Source organism: Nelumbo nucifera, chromosome 4 (genome assembly GCF_055504915.1).
Source record: "Nelumbo nucifera cultivar China Antique chromosome 4, China Antique-T2T, whole genome shotgun sequence".
Classification (NCBI taxonomy): domain Eukaryota; kingdom Viridiplantae; phylum Streptophyta; class Magnoliopsida; order Proteales; family Nelumbonaceae; genus Nelumbo; species Nelumbo nucifera.
Window position 1 is genome coordinate 7586664 of NC_142652.1, and position 20241 is coordinate 7606904.

The 20241-nt window shown below is 40.1% G+C and overlaps 2 protein-coding genes and 1 pseudogene across 2 annotated transcripts; 1 reads left to right on the forward strand and 2 right to left on the reverse strand.

The window, feature by feature from the left end:
• Window positions 1-15: 15 nt before the first annotated feature.
• On the forward strand, window positions 16-2956 carry LOC148791991 (uncharacterized; annotated as a pseudogene).
• Window positions 2957-9621: 6665 nt separating this feature from the next.
• LOC104591573 (photosystem II reaction center proteins PsbY, chloroplastic-like) lies at window positions 9622-10579 on the reverse strand. Its single transcript, XM_010250457.3, has one exon. It carries the CDS (start codon window positions 10433-10435, stop codon window positions 9830-9832), a length of 606 nt encoding a protein of 201 aa, XP_010248759.1. The 5' UTR covers window positions 10436-10579; the 3' UTR covers window positions 9622-9829.
• An 817-nt stretch (window positions 10580-11396) lies between these two features.
• LOC104591572 (tetratricopeptide repeat (TPR)-containing protein) lies at window positions 11397-18899 on the reverse strand. The gene is made up of 11 exons (XM_010250456.3): window positions 18456-18899; window positions 17850-18075; window positions 17563-17655; window positions 17285-17386; window positions 16989-17156; window positions 16776-16864; window positions 14106-14227; window positions 13708-13889; window positions 12663-12947; window positions 11992-12139; window positions 11397-11891 (listed from the first exon to the last, which is right to left on the reverse strand). The coding sequence occupies exons 1-11, from the start codon at window positions 18665-18667 to the stop codon at window positions 11518-11520; spliced, it is 2001 nt and encodes a 666-aa protein (XP_010248758.2). The 5' UTR covers window positions 18668-18899; the 3' UTR covers window positions 11397-11517.
• Between the last annotated feature and the right edge of the window lie 1342 nt (window positions 18900-20241).

Below are 20241 nucleotides of genomic sequence, written 5' to 3' on the forward strand. Positions count from 1 at the left end.
TAAGGACGTCTAGAGATGCATGCAGTGGATAATGGCAAATAAGATCATGTATCCAACCTGCATTGGATGATAGTGGCTATTGGACGGTGGACGTCAAGTCCAAGTCCTACTTGTTTTAGTTGTTCTATTTTTCTAATTAATCTACAAGACTACCAACATGTATCATAAATACTTCAGTTTCTAAGCTCAATAGACACACAAGAATTTTCGCCAACTCTTCTCTCTCTTCCAAGGCATACGCCTAGCTACAACAGGCTTCACGAACGAAGACTCGTGTTCGTCCGATGCTTGCGTAGTCAGCCCAGTTTGTTGCTTCCACGCTGCGTCAGGTGGTATCAGAGCGGGAGTTCGCCCAGTCAGATGGCCAACCAAGACGGTAGCAGTCGCAACCCACCCCATGATGGAGATCAGGGGTTAGAAGCTGTTTGGAGAGCAATTGAAGAGCAGCGCACAGCCACGCGTAACATTGAGCAACAGTTGGCAGAGATCGTTGGACAACTGCCGACTTTGTTGCGGGAGGATGTTCCAAGGAACCGGGAGAACCCGTACCCAATCAAAGGAGACGACCACGGTAGACCCCTCGTCAATCCTGTTCTCCAACATCCTGTTCTTGATGATGATAGTGACGACGAGCAAGAACCCGGCATTGCCCCAGCTATTCCCGGCGATGGCAGAAACGGTAGGAATTGGCACAACCCCGGCAACTTTAATCCCCATCGGAATACTGATGAGTTTAAACTCAAGGTAGAGATTCCTACTTTTAGTGGGGATCTGGATATAGAGGGCCTTCTAGATTGGATCACAGAGGTCGACCATTTCTTTGAGTACATGGAGATCCCGGAAGAAAGAAGGGTGAAATTAGTAGCTTTCCGACTAAAGGGAGGAGCATCTGTCGGGTGGGAACGAATGACCCGGATCAGAGAAGGAAGAGGTCCAGTTCGAACATGGAGGCGCATGAAACAGCTAATAAGTAGATTTTTACCCCTTGATTATGAGCAATATATGTTTGAATCATATCAACGGTGTGCATAGGGTACAAGAAGCGTAAATGAATACACATCTAAATTCCTGAGATTGGTTGAACGGAATCAGCTACCTGAAAGTGATAACCAGCAGGCAACTCGTTATCTGAGCAATTTGAGACCGGCTATCAGAGACAAGATTGGCGTCCAGATGGTTCTCTGTGTGCAGGAAGCAAGGAACTTAGCTTTGAAAGCTGAGTTAATGTTCCAAGAGAGGACCCGAGGTGAAAACTATCGACGGTACAGTGGGAGCGACAACAAACCGGCAGCAGTCGACAAGAGCAAACCATCCCCGGGAGTACAACCCTCCCACCCGTCGAGTACAGCTAACGCCAGTAAGGCCGCCATGGGAGGAAACACTCAAGGTAACCCTTCCAACCCTCCTAAACCCAGTAATCCCTATGCAAAACATGCTCCTTTTAAGTGCTTCAAGTGCACTGAAGTAGGGCATAGGTCTAGTGACTGTCCCAGAAGGAAGGCAGTTAACATGATAGAGAGGAAGGATGAAAAAGATGTTGATGATGAAGTATATTGTGGACCTGATGGAGAGGACGAAGAAGGTCCCTATGAGCATGAAGAATACACATGTGTTGTGAGGAAACTGATGTTGTCCCAAAGAAGCAAAGATACCACTCAACGACACCGACTGTTTCGCACTAGATGCACTGTACGGGGTAAATTATTTGATTTAATTATTGATAGTGGCAGTCACAAAAATATTATTTGCAGGGATGTGGTACAGAAATTACAACTACTACCTGAGAAGCACCCGAACCCATATACAATTGGGTGGATCAAGGAAGTCGGCGACGTACGAGTGGAGGAACGCTACAAGGTTCCATTCTCTATTGGTAAGTACACTGATGAGGTATATTGTGATATTGTGGATATGGATGCTTGCCATATTTTGTTGGGTAGGCATTGGCAGTTTGATGCATATGCAAAACACCTGGGTAGGAAGAATACCTACCAGCTCGAAAAAGATGGTGTACGCTACACCTTATTACCCATGGCAGAAAAGAATCCACCAAAGGCTTCAAAGGCAGAGGAGAGAAATTTCCTTACCATTACACATCACCATGCTGAATTTGTAAAGGAATGCAAGGATACCCGCGAGGTCCATTTGTTGGTGGTGAAGGGAGAAAGCATGAATGAGTCACTGGAGGAAAACAAAATTCCAGTGGAAGTGTAAGGGCTACTCGATGAGTTCCATGACGTAGTTCCTGATGAGTTACCTAATGAGCTTCCTCCCATGCGAGATATACAGCATCATATTGATTTTGTTCCTGGTGTTAGTCTATCTAATCTCCCACACTACAGGATGAGTCCTAAAGAAAATGAGATTTTACGGGAAAAGGTAGAAGAATTACTAAGAAATGGGCATATTCAAGTTAGCATGAGCCCTTGTGCAGTACCAGCATTATTAACACCTAAGAAAGATGGGAGTTGGAGAATGTGTGTTGACAGCAGGGCCATTAACAAGATCACTATTGTCTACAAGTTTCCCATTCCCAGGCTGGACGACATGCTGGATCAACTTGATGGAGTTGTAGTCTTTTCCAAAATCGATCTCAGGAGTGGTTACCATCAGATCAGGATCCATCCCGGAGACGAGTGGAAAACAGATTTCATGACTAGAGATGGATTGTTTGAATGGTTAGTCATGCCCTTTGGACTAACTAACACCCAGGACCTTCATGAGGCTAATGAATCAGGTACTGCACCCTTTTATTGGTAAGTTTGTTGTGGTATATTTTGATGACATCTTGATTTATAGAAAATCTATCACTGAGCACCTAGGACATATCAGAGAGGTCTTGAATGCATTAAGGGAAAACAAATTATATGTTAATTTAAAGAAGTGCACTTTCATGAGCGATAATTTGTTGTTCCTAGGGTTCATTATAAGTAAGGATGGAATTAAGCTGGATTAGAGAAAATTGAAAGCCATTAGGGAGTGGCCGACCCCATCAAACGTCATGGACGTAAGACGTTTCCATGGGTTAGCAACTTTCTACAAGCGATTTATCAAACACTTTAGTAGTATTGTAGCTCTCATCACTGAGAGTTTGAAAAAGTGAAAGTTTCAATGGGGAGAAGAACAAGAACAGAGTTTTGCTCTCATAAAAGAAAATTTATGCACCGCTCCTGTCCTTGCATTACCAAGTTTTGACAAGCTATTTGAGATTGAGTGTGATGCTAGTGGAGTTGTCATAGGGGTTGTATTGTCCCAAGAGAAGAGACCAGTTGCTTTCTTTAGTGAAAAGTTATGCGAAGCCAAGAAGAATTGGTCCACTTATGATAAAGAATTCTATGTTGTTGTTAGAGCACTGAAAACCTGGGAACATTACTTAATTGCTAAAGAATTTGTTCTCTACACCGATCACCAAGCTCTTAAGTATCTCAGTAAGCAAAAGCAGTTGAGGAGTGACCTGCATGCAAGATGGTCTGCTTTTATTGATAAATTCCCATACAAGATTGTGTACAAGGCTGGACAGCAAAACACAGTAGTTGGTGCTCTAAGTAGGCGTGTAGCCCTCATCAAGACTCTCACTGTACATATTTGTATTTACACTCTTTCCAAACTGAGCCTTATCCAAGAACCTCACTTAATAACTTGAGTTTTTAGGTTAAACGAATTCTTTGAGAATCTTAATGATAAGTGGAAATGTGAAACGACATCTTGTCTTTATTGAAATCTGACACAGCGTGAAAGCAACAAACCGGGCTGACTACGCACGCACCAGACGAACATAAGGCTTCGTTCGCGAAGCCTGTTGTAGCTAGGCGTATGCCTTGGAAGAGAGAGAAGAGTTGGCGAAAATTCTTGTGTGTCTATTAAGCTTAGAAACTTAAGTATTTATAATACATGTTGGTAGTCTTGTAGAATAATTAGGAAAATAGAACAACTAAAACAACTAGGACTTGGACTTGACGTCCACCGTCCGATAGCCACTATCATCCAACGCAGGTTGGATACGTGATCTTATCTACCATTATCCGCTACATGCATCTCTAGACGTATCCAATGCGTGTTCCTCCCTAGCTGTCGCCGGCTGGTTCGGTGGGTCGTCAGCTGGCCCTCCATCATTCTCCCCTACTTGGAAAGAACTCAACCCCGAGTCATGATCGGTATATGCAAGTGTCGCTTCCGGTAAATAACGATGAAGATCAGCAACATTAAATGTTTTGGAGATACCCATGTGATCTGGTAAGTCCACTACGTAAGCATTGTCATTGATCCTCTTTGTGATCTTGTACGGACCGTACTTCCGAGGCTGTAGCTTGTTATACTTTCCCACGGGGAAGCGTTCCTTCCTTAAGAATACCATGACTTCATCACCGATGTCAAACACTTGGTGTCGACGATGCTTATCAGTTGCAACATTGTACTTTGCATTGGCTCACTCCAGTTTCTGCTGGACTTCTTCCTGTACAGACTGGATCTGTTCTGCCAACTGTGCGACAGAAGCGTCGAGGCCGGGTACCCTGGGTAGCTTCACTAAATCCAACGCATGGTTAAGTACCTTCATATAAACAATGGAAAATGAGGATCTACCTGTAGAGTTATGAACTGCATTGTTATAAGCGAACTCTGCTTGTGCTATGGCAAAATCCCACTACTTCGGTCTCTCCCTGCAGATACTGTGGATCAAGTTACCTAAGGTCCGATTTACCACCTCTGTCTGTCCATCTATCTGTGGATGGGCTGTACTGCTGAAATTCAATGATGAGTCGAATAATCTCCACAGGGTCATCCAGAAGTGACTTAAGAACCTCGTATCTCGGTCTGATGTGATGGTCTTAGGTACCCCATGTAAACAAACAATCTCTCTGAAAAATAGCTTAACTGTTGTTGTTGCATCCGCGGTCTTCTTGCATGGGAGGAAGTGAGCCATCTTGGAGAACTAGTCAACCACTACGAAGACGGAGTCCATATTTTTTTGGAGTCTTTGGCAAGCCTAGCACGAAATCCATGGACAGGTCTTCCCAAATCACAGTAGGAACAGGTAGAGGCATGTAAAGGCCTGTATTCTGGGTCTGTCCCTTAGTCGTCTGGTATATATAGCACCTACTTACGATAGTGGTCACATCCCTCCTTAGTCTAGGCCAGTAGTAACGTCCCTTGACTGCTTCAATTGTTTTGTCTCTCCCGATGTGTCATGCTAATCCACCCCCATGCAGATCCCTGATGATCTTCTCGCGGAGGGAGGTGCAAGGGATGCACAATTTTTCTCCTTTCATAAGGAACCCATCATGAATGTAGAAATCACCTGCTCGCTGTCGATTTATGCACTTTTTCCACACCTGTTTGAAGTCCTCATCCTGGACGTATAGATCTTTCAAGCATTCAAAGCCCACTATTTCATTCATAAAAATTAAAATGAATTTAACATCATAAAAATTAGTGGGGAATGGGGATCCATGAGGGACGGATGGGGAAAACTATATCCCCTGTTGGTGGGGACGAGGATGGGGATAAGGACGGGAATTTTCATGGGGATGGCACCCTGTTCCCACCCTATTCCATTGACATTCCTAAGCAGGACAGGGTATATGTGAGGTCAATTGGTCCTGTATTTTTTGTTTTTCGCTTCATCATTGGTCCTGTATGATGAATACACAAAACTAGTTTATAGTGCAGGAACCATAATAAAGTATATTAATAACAATAAAAATAAACAAAACAAATCTAACTTAACTAATATATAAAATTAACTATCACTAACTTAACACATAAGTTATACTGACATAATATTAACTTAATAAAATTAACATAACTTAATAAAGTAATTTATAATATTAAAATTAATGAAATTTTAAATAATTATTAATATCCTATATAAAGTTTTGAAATATTAATAAAAATTACACAGATGTGAGAGGGAGCACTTGCATACAGATGCGAGAGAAAGAGAACTCCCCCTCCCCCCAAAGAGGAGAGAGGGAGTGGCAGTCACACCCCACGGAAATTAGAAACACAGTTTGTATTATTAGATATGATTTTTTTGAAGGAAGAAGTAGAAGGTTGTACTTCTCCTGCTAACCATGTTAAACAAACAATCAACTAAATCCATGAAAAGCTGGACAAGGTAAAAATTTACTCAGTTCAATAATTTTACTTCAAAATAAAATATTCATTTGTTTTGATTGAAATAAAATGGATTGGGCCAGAAACCAAAGCCCATCTAGGTTTCATTATTTCAAAAGTTTAACCACCGTTCTTCCCAAACAGACCCACAAGGAGCTTGAAAGACTTATTAGAAACTATTGGTGGCACATAACAAAGAGAAAAGCTTCATAGACAATAGCCTGGAGAAAATTATGTTTGCCAAAGCAAGTGGGTGGTATGGGGCTAAGACAGTCTACAGATGAATAAAGCCTTATTTAGTAAGCAAATTTGGAGACTCATGACGTGCACAAATAATATATGGGCAAGGGCAATGAAGGAAAGATAAAAGCAAGCACATGGTTTCTAGGTTATTCTTTAACAAAGCTGCTCAAACAAAAGCCCATTGAGCTTAAATGTGGATAAGCACAATCCACTACCTTGTTATTAAGTGTGGTCCTTGAGAAGTATGCTTTCCAAAATAGAAGTACAGCAAGTCCATTCATGCTTCCGATGATGGTTTCTGGTGGTTTCATAGTCTAAGACTAGCAACAATGGTCCAACTCTAGCACTGGTGAGCAGAGGTAGGATCAAGAGTTTTATAAAAGGGTGGTCACATGTGACCCGCCGCTTAGACAAAACAGAAGTATTATTTGCAAAATGCACGAAGTATAAAAAGCCAATTTCATACTTTTGATGTTTTTCACAAGGTTTTCAACACCAATCCGGACAACAAACTGGTCAGGAGTCCAGTTCCCGGTCGGACCATTCTGATAGAAAAAATAATAAATAAATAAATAATGGTCAAAACCGTTGAACAGTTCGAATGATCAGAAAGCTGCCGACCAAATCAATATTTTTTGACAAAAATCCAATTTTAGGGAAAAACAGAACCGATCACTTGACCAATTCCTGGTTTTCCGGTCCGACCATCCAGTCCGGTCCAATTTTGAAAACCATAGTTTAAAAAAATATAAAATACATGAAGCAAACATTATATCTGTTTTTTTTTATATCTTTATATTAGATACGAAAGGACGACTTTATAAAAGTCTATCCTAACAGGCCTAATTCACATTGCAACTCATGGTTCATCACCCTATGCTGGTATTACAGGCAGCAATAAAAAGAAGAGAGAGAGAGAGGACATATCCATGATGGATTACATTCCGGGCATCACCAAGAGGCAACCAAGATAGGGAAAGGACTGAGAAAGGAAGCAACCAAGAGGCATGGATTACATTCAGGGCATCACCAAGCCTGTCATCCGACGATTGCCAAGATGTTGTGAGGTCAAGTGTATCAGCAGTCTGATCTACGATAAGACTCGTGGTGTCCTAAAGATCTTCCCAAAGAACATATCCATGATGCCGTTACTACACTAATTAAGCATGCTTTCCAATATACCGTTACGGCCATAGACATCGTTTATGCTCTCAAGAGTCAAGAGGTAGGGCAGGACTCTCAACGATGGTTAGACTTTGGATGCTTTGATGGTTTTGTTTCCTGTGACTGTGAGATATGGGTTCGATCGGGCTTTTTTCCCTTTTGAGTTTCGTATTTCTTGTAGGTCTTCAATTCGTAGGTAAGAAGGATTACTCGGCCTTTAGTTTGATTTTGGTTGCAGTGCAATTTTATTTGCACTATTACAATTGCATGGGAGTGCAAATGTAAAAAATGCAAATCACCATTTAATTTTGTTTTGGATTTTACTTTATTCTGTTTCATGTCTTAATTTACTACATTTTACATTCTTACTGCAACCAAACAAAATAAGTTAAACTTTGAATAAAAATAGGTTATAATTTACACTCAAAGCATTTGCACTGCCATGGTTTTGCATTGCAACCAAACACAGCCTTAGGTTCTAATACTAGGAGTACAACTTGGGCGGGCCCAGCCCGAGCCCAAACCAATCCAACCCAAAATTTTACATAGGTTGGGCTTGGATTTTCATTCTTCAAGCTGAGTTTGGGCCCAAGAAGTCAGGCTTTTTACTTTTTGGGTTGGGCCTAGGCCTAACCCTTAGGTAGCCCGTGCCCAGCCCATACATACATATATATATATAATTTTAAAGCAGGTTCATTGACCAATCTGAGCCCGGCCTGGACCCGAGCCCAACCCGAATGTATAAATTACAGTGTGGGTTGGGGTCGGGTTGGAAAGATCGGGTTTGACCTCAGACTCGTTCTAGGCTTGAGCTTTAAGCCTAAATTTTAGGGTCGGGCCTGAATTGACCATAAACCCAGCCCAACCTGCCCAACTTGCACCCCCTATCTAATAGAATGAGAATAAATTGGATTACTATTGATAAACCAGGTTACAACTTAAATAGAGAAAGATAAAGATACTCTTGCATTTGAAACTCTATCCTAATTCAATTCAAACTCCATACTACATCTCAATCTTATCACTAAACTTCAATTCTATATATCTTGACAACTTTTATCTTATTCCCTAACAAAGAATTTAACAAGAGGTATATTTTTATCATATATCACTAATTCAGATTTCATGATGCAGTTAATGGACCATAGGTTTTAACTAAATACAAAAATGGGATATGAAAGATGAGAAGCTGGGGGTATGAGAAACCATGGAACATAATCATATGAGAGTTGATTGCATTGAGCTGATGCCAGTACGTGGCCATAACTTGCAATGACATCTCATCTGCGCCTATTTGCTTTCCTTCCACCTAGTAATGAAGCGTTGGGTTTGTTACTGAATTGAATCAGTGAGAAAATCCAGAAACTGACATACAGGAGATCGTAAATGCAAATTAGCTAGGTTTGTTAATGATTTGGGCATTGGGTCAGAGTGAATAAATATGTAACATGGCAGAGCAATTCTCAACTGAATTGTCACCGATGATCAGATCATGATCCCCACCAACTACAAGGAAAATCTAGCACCTCCTGATCAGTCGTTGCAGTTGCAGATGGGGATGGAATGATCTCTTAGCTAGCTTTTTCATGCTTACTATAACTCCACACCCCTAGCTGCCTTCTTTTTAATAATTTCCATCATTCTTTGTGTTCATCATCACTTTACGATCGTGTTTGTCTTTATTTAATTCTTTCGCTCCTCTTTCTTTTAATCTAAGATTTGGAGTCTGTAAGATGATTTTTTAGTGAACTATATTATGTCCTGATTCAAACAATCCATGAACAAATAGTTTGCAGTCCAGTCCTATAGCATCAACTCCATTTTATTTTATGGTTATTAAAATCCAAAGTTCTCTTCAAATGCGCTTCGACTTTCTTCGTTTTTTCTGTTTGATCACGACAATGAAGAAACCAATTAATTAACTAATTAATGGTCATAGCTAGAGCTATCAAACGCAGAAAGTTTATAACTTGAAATGGAACATGATTCTAGCTATAAGAAAGAATGAATGCATGTATACCTGCAACTAACAAACTATAATCGCCAATATTTATTCCACTCTAGTCGTCTGAATTCATGTAACCGAGCAACAAAAAGATGTAGATACAGAAACCATATATATTAGTCTCACCTTGGGCTATGATATACATGAATCCTATAGCGATACAACCCATTTACTAGATGAGTAAACTCCATACAACAATTCCAAAAGAAAGAAAAAGGAAAGGGAAATCATACACAAGGAGTCAAGAACAGGTGTAACCACCTTTCAGCCACCCATCCCATCTGATCATGATGACCCTTGTTCTTACTGTGACCTCATCCTGTTGATCTGGTTCAAAGCCGGTTGAAGAATGTTGTAGAGGACCCAAAGAATAGCAGGAGCAACGACAATCAATACAAGTGTACCTCGGTTGTCGCTGGACGAGGCATCGGCAATCATGGCAATTTCACTAGCCGATGCACTTGGCGGAGACACAAATCTTGACGCAGCCAACCCTCCAACCCCAAGCCCTACTAGAATCCCCTTGGAGCTCCTCATTCTGTTGATTTGGTTGAGTGCTGGTTGAAGAATGTTGAAGAGCACCCAAGCAATCGCAGGGATTATGGGTAGTAGGAGTGCAAGGCCACGGTTATCGCCTTCAGCGATCTCTGCAATTTGTTGAGCTGCCAAGGCCGCATCACAAGAACTCAATGTGGAGAAGATTGCACCAGCAATGGCAGTCCCAGCTAGGGAAGATGACAAGTTTAAACTGTCCGAGGATTTGAAGGTGGTGAGACCTTTGGGGAGGTTTTGGAGGGAAAGGAGGGAGAGGGGCTTTACAGATGGCTTGGAGGGGTTAAGATTGTTAGGTGACTTGAGGCTCAAGCATTTGGCGTTGAGCAAAGCCATCGTAGCCATGGTTGCTGCCATTGATGCTGCTGTTGTTGCTTGTTGTCCCACAGGGAGAGAACTCAACTCAGCAAGAGATCAGAGATAGCCGGTTTCAGGGGTTGACGGAATGACGATGAGGGGAAATTGGAATATGGATTTGTGCGATGTCAAAGGCAGGCCGCAGAAGGCGTCCAATAGGATTAGGCGCTCTAGATTCTTCCCTTATCCGGAGATTGTAAGGGGTGTCATATGGACCTCATATTCTCAACCCCGACCTCCTTTTCTTATCACTTTCTCTTCCCTATTAGCTAGCTACTACCACAAAAATGAGCATACAATACTTGACGTGGGTGTGGGTGGGGCTGGCAGCCATTTTGGAATTTCTAATTTAGGCAAATTGTGTGATATGGGGTGGTAAAAACCCTAGTTAACAGCCTACAAGTGGTACTCTTTACCTCTACTCTTGCTCGTTGTGATTGTATTATCAACTTATCAATTTATCACATCATATAAGAGGCCATGAGAGGCTTTTTATTTTTTGTTTTCTTGTATTTTCACTATGTGGGCTGGGCCTTTTTTCTCCTTTCGGCTTCTTTGGCAGCAAAAAAGCCCAGCAAACAGTGCGTTTGGTATACTTCTAAGTTCTAACAAAACAAAAAGCCCAGTTCTTTTTTTTTTTTTCTGGGAGGGGAGGGGAGGGGAGGGGAGGGGCGGGGGGCTTCAGCCGTGAGGGGGAGGAGGGGTTGGGTTATTTTGTGCATCACTCCATAGCCACTGCGTTATTGTCAAGTGCTTCTGCGAATCAGGAAATGTTGCAAGTGGCAAGTTGGAAAGGTGGAAAAGGGGAAACATTTCCTCTTACCAAACCTCGAGTTGAGGATCTGATAGCACACATGACATGATCATCAGTTCATCACTATTGGTTTGCCAAGACTGAAGATAAAAATCATGCCTCGTGCAAATAACGAAGCAGGTCCCGTCAAAAGTAGGCAAGTGTACAGAAGAAAAAAAAAGCTTCTTGATTTTCTTTCTATGCAAAATGTACATGTACAATATCGACACCATTCATGTAAGTTGTAATGACTAAACGTGTTCTCAGTATTCAATAGGTGGGAAAGAACCTAATTCTGGAGTGAAGATGTTGACATGGCTCCACATACCCTTGACATTGCAACCGCTTTCATGATGTTAGATTTAGCAGCATCCAGCAGAGGGTCTGCCTGGAGAGCCTTCTCGAAGCAGAGTTTCGCATCCTCCCACTGGCCCTCCGCAACAAACACAAGCCCCAGATTGTTGTACGCTGGAGCATAGCCAGGACAGAGTTCAAGTGACTTGGCAAGCATTGCTTTTGCGCGTTCATACCGTTTTTGCTGTCGATAGAGATTTCCTAGGTTGGAAAATATAGCATGTGCCTGTTGAGATGTGGCTAAAGATAGGGCCCGCTTGTATACTTCTTCGGCCTGTGATGGGTCCTCAGACAGCTGCAGTGAGATACCTAGAAATTATGCAATTGCATATATTAGATCACAACTGGATGTCTAGATGGTATAATACAGCAATTTAAGACAAAAAAAAATGCATAGCAGGAGAATTACCAAGATTTGACCATGCGTAGCTGCATTCTTTGCCGCGGGCAACTGCAGCCTTAAGGTACTTCTGAGATGTCTTGAACTGTAGAGTACAAAGATTGTGAAGGCCAAGCTGATGCCACTGAACTGCATCATCTGGATCCTCTTCTATTGCCTGTTTTAATAAATAGATCACCGTCATGTACTCTTGAATCAATTACTTTGCTCAACAGTGTACAAATAGACCAGTAATACAATCAATCATCAGGCTCTCATAGTCATATGAGAGGGAAGCTTGGCTTGAAAAACGTCTCTATGAAAGCAGTGATACCAGCAATTATTTAAATGGCGTGTCATTCTAATCATGTATACAGAATTACCCTTTGACCAAAGATTTAAATGAATAACCTGGGCAATTTTGTAAGGAAAGTCACTTCATAACAGAAAAAGCAGCGAAGGATGAAAACAATGGAAGGATCTAATACATTACGCACCCCATGTGAAGCAAAAAGTAATGCCAAAACTTTGGTATTGCATGAAAGAAGACTGGTAATGGACCAATTTTACATAAATCTAAATTACCAATACTACAATTTTGGTTTTCAGAGGAACTTGCATGATTACTGGGGCTTATAATATAATATGTTAAAAAACGATTGTTTAATCTGTGTGAGTTGAACACTGGCATAGAGACAAACCTGCTTTAGTGTGTACAGAGCTCGCTCTTCCACTTCCATCAAATCATTATGTCCAGTTTCAAACGTTGCTGCAATTTCATGCTGAGCCTTGTGAACCATGGCAAGTCCTGCCCATGCTATCCGAAGCTCAATTGTTGCAGAGTCCCCTTCTCTGAGTATTGAAGCCATTTCATTCGCAGCCCATGAAAGTTGTTCAGTGGGATCTTGAGACCTTTCTGCATCCTTGATACGATGAAGCGCAACAGCATATCGAGTTGACATGCAATTAGGCTCCAGTTTTGCTGCCTTCAGAACATAAGCATATTATAGGAACGTTAGGCAGAAACTAAGAAATATAACTATATCATATACAGAAAAGCATTGCCCAATAATTTTAATGTGCCCAAGCATAGATGTTGCTCATCTATGGGCATAAAGATGCATGTGTGCATCTTAAAACCTCTAGTGCATGCATCTTTATTGACACTGAGCTTCTGCTTTGAAAAAAAGAACTGCCAACATCCAGCATTTCAATTTTTATTTTTTCTGGAAAGAGTAAGCTCTCAGAGAGGGGCCATTACTCAGTGTAATGGTAAAACCTCAGGCCAGTAAGCATGAAAATGCAGGCTGGAATCTGATAGCAGCCACTTTGTGTCAAAAAAAAAAAGTTAGGACCATATCCAGTCTACCCTTCCCAAGACCTCAGATAGCTGGGACTTGTGAGCAACACTGGAAAATGGCCTTTTTTAGTAAGCTCTCAGAGATACATGTTAAATCGGGTGGTCCTTGAGATAAGAAAACAAGAAAAAGAAAGTTTCTGATCTTTTATCATCTCTTTGACTTCAATGGAACCTTGTGCTTTTTATTAATCTCGCTGCAATTAACTTGTAGATTCTCCAGCCAAATGCTGAAAACATGTAAGCTTTTTTTTTCTCAGAACATTCATTAGGTAATTCTAGTATCAAGGATACCTGATGAAAAGTTGCCAATAGGAACATTAAGAAAACCTATTAATGAACTCCAAAGGGCACATATGTAAATAGCAGTAACAATGAGGAGTTGGCACCTTCTCCAGGCACTTTCCAGCACTTCTATGATCACCAGCCAAATAGTATGCATTAGCAAGATTCACCCAGATATGTGCAGCCCTAGGATCTGATCTGACTGCAGCTAACAAACACTCTTTTGCAACATTTGCAGCCGCAACATGAGGCATACAAGCTCCTTCACCAGCACTTGCCCCAGCACCTAAAATTAGTAATAAAACACTTAGGTTCCTACTGAATCTCTGGAACTGCCAGAGTAGAAACAAGGTGAAGCAACATGTACCACAAAGAAAATAAAGTTGTCTAGTCCTCAAAGCCATTTTCTTACTACCACTCTAATATCAATTATATTGCATCAGGGGATTAGCCAAAAGAACTATAGCAATATAAAATGAAACTTAATTCATCAACTTCGTACCTGCAACAACTGAACCATATTTACACAAAAGAAGAGATGCATAATTGATTAGGGCCGCAGGATGGTTTTGATCTTTTAGAATCAAATCTTGAAAACATTTCATTGACATCTCCAAGCTACCACTGGAAAATGCATTGTGTTAGTAACAACTCAAAACAGTATTTGAATGGAAAAAGCAGGAAACTACTTATACAACCATTCCCTAAGTCTTAACGAGTGACAAATGAAGAAAATTAACAAATTATGGCTGATCATCCAGGTAACTCCAAATTTTTGGTTGAGTATAGCTCTTGTGTCTTTTTCTAGGCAGGGAGCATGGAGGAGACTCTCTTCTGAGACTGAGAGTATTTAAGATGATAATACTTAAATAATCCTTTACACTGGTAGTGAATATCACCTCTGTACGAGTGCATACCAACCATGTCATGCTTCAATATGATACCAATGCAATATCACACTGTAATATTATAACCTTAACAGCTTAACCTAATATAAAATATCAGATTGACACAGCATAACATGCACATATCCCAAAGAGATTCTGTACAAGAAAATTGATACAATATCTAAATAATAAATGATATAATAGACAATCATGATTACTTTTTACTTCACATTTTTCTATTAATTCATAAATTATTACATATTGACTTGCTTTAGGGTTCTAGTTCTCACAAAATTATGTGCTGTACTCAAATCCACAGGTAAAACCTCAAGTTGGTAAGAATAAGAACACAGGTTCAAGTCTGAGAGTGGATGCCTTGTGCTAAAATAGCAAGGTTAGGTCCATATCCAGCCCACCCCACACAAGACCCCAGATAGCCAGGAGCTGCATTGTGTAATGTCCTTTTTTACATTCAATCCATGATATTATTTATGACTTATTTTGTTAACTTTTCTGATCATTTCACCATGTATCAATTTGAGTTAATATGATATTTATTGGCCTTCTCTATCATGTCTGTTTGAGGTTGAACAGGCAGAACAGCCATCAGAGCAATACTTATAAATAAGTACTTAATCATGAACATTAATTAAAAATCATACACCTTATCAAGGAGAAACTCTGTTTGCCAAGAACTGAGCTCCTAAAAGTCCAAAACTAGCTATTCCAATTTAAAGAACTCATGATATGGATTCTCCCACCTCTCCCTTTTATCAAATATTTAGTGAATTATATTTAGATATGGGTCAAAGCTAGAACAAATTGCTCTTCATACTTTCCTCATCCTACCAAAATCACACCTGTTTTTCTCAAGTGATTAATAAGATAAATTCTCATATGTCTGTCTTTTTCTGATGAAAAAAGTGAAACTCCTAAAGTAAGGATGAAAACATGAATTAAGTTGAATACTTGAATTGTGACAAGAGAGAAGGAATTTTTATCTTTCCTCAACTAAAGGAAAATTACCATTTGGGATAGGTTGATGAGAGAGAATTATTTGAATAGTTCATCCTACTACCCACAAAGGAGGGTTTTTTTATTGGTACACAAAGGACAGATTTTTCAGAACTCACTAGAAGTAAATGAATCAAATTAGAACATCAAATGCCGTTAAACATGCATAAGAACAAATTTCTACTACACATATATCACTATGAGGGGAGGAAGTAGAAGAGAAGCCTTCCTCGTATACTCTGATGTACACTAGACAAACATCTGATCTGAGCAGAAGGATTCACAGAAGACATCTCATCATAGATTACAAACCAAGTAGTAAGTCGTGGATTATTCTCTATCCTTCTACACTAGTTAGATGACAAAGTAGTACCATGAGAAAACCTAGTATTGGTTTACTAGGGGTGCAACTCAGACAAGTTGGATCAGGTTGAAGATCAACCCAGGCCAAAACCTAAAGGTGCAAGCCTCAAGTTCGGGCCTGGCCCAACCCAAGATCAAGCCCAAGTTTATCAACCCAGGGCCAACCCAAGTTTAATGCCTTAACCTAACACAGGCCAGGTTGGGCCGGGACGGATTTAGTCAGGCTTGGGCAGGTTGGTCGGGTTTGAAAAAATTTATGAATATTTTTGCATAGCCATCTTTTATTTGGTTTTATGACCAAATTTAAGAGTAGAATTGATTAAAAACAAGTGCAAACCTCATTTGCAAATGTACATATACATATTTTATACATATATACATGTGCGTATAATTAGAAAAAATATTATTATATAAACTAAATGCATGTATGTACATATTTTTTCAGGCTGACTCAGGTTGGGTTGGGTCAGACTTGGGCTACCCCGAGGCCACCTCAGGCCCAGCCCGTGCTAAAACTCAGGTTGGCTCAGGTCGAGCTTGGGGTAGGCCCACCCAAGTTGCAGTCCTATGGTTTACTGATATGAAGCCTACTACAAATTCGGTTTGTGGAGTGAAGATGTAATGTCAGTCCCATTTTAGCATTCCTTTCTTTTTTACCTCCAATAAATAGAGCATGATAGACAAATAAGTTCATTCTATCAGGTCATGCTTTGACCATGCAACACTCATTGATGATATTCACTGAATATGTGATTCAAGCCTCTGAATGTCTGGCAATTGTACAGGCAGGGTGGGGGATAATTCATTAAATCTTCAAATCTTACATATTGTGTTTGGTAATTCAAGAAAATATGTCAGAACATGAACGAATAGTACAATGTAAAGGATACAATTATATAATGCCACACCTTTGAAGATATGCAATTCCAAGATTTGTAAGGGAGTCCAAGTGGTCAGCAGCAATAGACAACAAAGAGGATAAAACCGATATAGCACTCTGCCAATAATAAGAAACAGCAACATGCCGTTATAGTACACTTGGAAAAGTAGATACATGGCCGAATAATAAAATATACAATCAACATGTTTCAAGGAAACCCAGCCATAAGTGGTAATTTAACCTGTAGACGGCCGGTTCTAATAAGTAATAAACCAAGTGTATTCCAGACAGATGCTTGTCTAATATCTGACTGCACTGACTCCTTCAACTTAGAAATAATTTCTCCAAGTTCTTCATGCGTGAGTTCTTTATCTGCACAATGATCAATTGTACTTCCTAGCAGGAGGCACTACACGTGATGGAACAGATAGTAGAATCAGCAACAGATGGTCCATTTGAGTGCCTGTGCTAAAAAATAAAAGAAGAGCCAGCCATCATGCAACATTAAAGTTGTTGCAGTATAAAACATCATTACACCTGTGCATGATGAATTTGAACCAAAGAAAGTAATTCAGGCCTGTCAATCTCTTCTTCACTCCGAAGTAATATTTCTGCTGCCTTTTCATATGCTGGCACTGCCTGAAATGGATTTCAAAGATAAGTGGAATAAAATGCCAAAGGTCAGATCCGTATCCATTTCACCCCTCCCAAGAGGCCAAGACCACAGATAGCAGGGACCAACATTGAGAAATGCCTCTTCATATACCTTATCCAAAAACAAATGGATGAATAATGAATGAAATCCAATCAGTTACCTTCTGTGGCTGACCCAACCTCTGATACATTAGGCCAAGTATAAAATGTGCATGAGCATTTTTAGGCATCTTCCTTGCAACATGAACCAAACCCTGTGAGCACCCACCAAAGTCAGTCATATGGCATACTTGTACAAGTATAAAAGAGAAAATGAATGAACAATTGGCTATCTATATTTTGTGCAATGGATGTGAAGTTCGATTTTTTTCTTGGCGATAGCTAAAATCAACAAATATAAATATTTTGTGCAATGGAAAGAAAGACATCTTGGGATGTGCAAACTCACAGTTTTAAGGCTGCTGACTTTTTCCTCACGGGATGCTGGAGCCCCTTGACAGTGTTGATCGGCATCCGTATCAGGCCCACATTCAAGAGAACATTCGCCCTTGTTAATTCTTGAACGACACTTCCCCAGTTTATTTAACCGTTTAGATTCTCCTTCTGTGGGATCAACCACAGCGTCTTTACATACTGAGGTACTTTTCTCCTCACAATTTTCTTCCTTAATGCTCCTGCTTAATATTTTTCATAAACTCGATGTGAGAACTGACAGGAAGTGAAATTGAAATGGACCAATGGCACAGCCGAAATCACAACTAACATCAACCGGATATATGGAAAAATGAAATTGAAAAATAGAAGGCACGTCAAGATGACCACTTCCATGACAATACTGCTGCAGCAATATTTGCAGAAACTCTAATAACTGTGAATTTTGGAGTGTTTTAGCGAGTCTAGCAAAGGTCATAATGTAAATTAAACTCTTTTCAGTGAAAAGGTTCAAATACATTAGCAAATTTAGTTTCCATTTGTGTCGGGGTAACAAATCTACTATGCTAAAAACTTGATATTACGGATGAAGAAGGAATGGTGGCAATGAGAAACCCAAAACCTGGTGGAATCAGGAGGAGCGATGGAGGCACAGTCATCGCCGTCGCTTTCGGGAGGGTCGACGTTGAGGTCAGCGATGATGACCTTGGAGTAGTTGCTCTTATTCTTCTTTGAACTCTCGTCGATGGAATCCTCGACGACACCGGATTCCTGCTTAATCAGGACATTCTGCGTGTTGCTAGCCTGCGCTAGGGTTTGTCGGGCCTCCGACATACTATATAGCTATGCTCTGACTTGTTGCGAAGAAGCGAGGAATGAAGAGAGCGTTTAGTTATATTGTGAATTTGTGATCATATTACCTTCGTTTACGGTCAACGTGGAATCTTTTGACTTATCTCGCTCCTTGACTCGTGGTAAGTAAAGTCCTGTGATCTTATTAAGGCTTAAGAACAATTTCCCTTCGGCCTTCAACCGTTTGATCCGACCTCAAAAAATATTTGCTTTCGGGGAAAAATTTATGATACGGGAAAGATAAGATATGGAAAGAGTTTTGATCACATCAAAGTCTATCCATCGAGTTTTTTGATTAATGACAACTGATTCCTTATCATGTTTATGATTCCAATTTATTGGTCAATTGTTTTTCTGATACCATATATTTTCTATATTATAATCGAATCACTTCATTTTTTAGGAACCCATTTTTCCAGGGAAAGAATGCACTTATTCATTTAATTTATCATCTGGAACATTTTTTACCATTTTAATATTTTTCACTTATTCGCTACTTGGAAAACTCAATTTATTCAAGTCGGAGAATGGTATCACTTAATGATAATTAAGTAGGAAAATCAATTTTACCATGGACCTCACGTGTTCTTGAAATAAGAACATAGAAATTGGTTAATTAAAATCGAAAAATATGGGCAGGTTGAATGCAGATTTCTAAATTCTATTGTAGATCTATAAACATTCAAAATGTCAAATATCCCTATTTTATACATAAATGCCCGCCGGTGAATTGGCACCTACTTCAACTGTACAAATACCCCCCTACTCTATACATAAATGCCCGCCGGCCTAAAAATTTTGACCTTGGACTGAACCGTCATTCTCCCTAATTAAAACCACAATCCCATTGATCAATTCCCTCTTCAAAATCCCAAGAGTGAACGTGCTTAATAATCACAACTAAATACAGAAATCTAGATTGTATAATGGAAGTTTGGACACCCAAAAGAATTTGAATTTTCTTAACCACATTTTTCATTCCCTGTTTTTTCCCACTTCTCTCCCCAAATTGGGATATGGTCCTCAACTCCTTGTAGAGTGCTCCTTACAGCCACATCCCACCATATATTACAAAACATCTCTCTATGAATAACAAATACAAGTACCAGATATATTCCCGATGTGTGAACAGGACATGATGTGAGGTTAGTGTGAATAGCAGATCCGGACTCTTCTCCCCCCTCCCCAAATTCTTCAATCAAACAGTCACCTCTCAAACTGCAACCGTTGGCAGTTGTTTTTCCATTGATCTCTCTCTCTCTTCCCCAACCCATTGGCTGCTTTTCTTACTCATACTTGATGATAGATGCCACTACAATCATGGGTGCAGAGGATGCGCATACTATAAAGATGGATCAGTTAATTGGTCTCATTTAAGAGAGTGTACCAAAACCAGATTTGGCCATTTGATTTTCTCAAGTTTTTCGGCTGCAATTAATTTCCTTGACAATAATGTTATAAGGCCAATTAAAGCTCCATTGTGTTTTTTTGAGGAACTCTTTGATTTGGAAATAGACACTAATCAGGGACAAATATGGAATTAGCCACATGTAAAA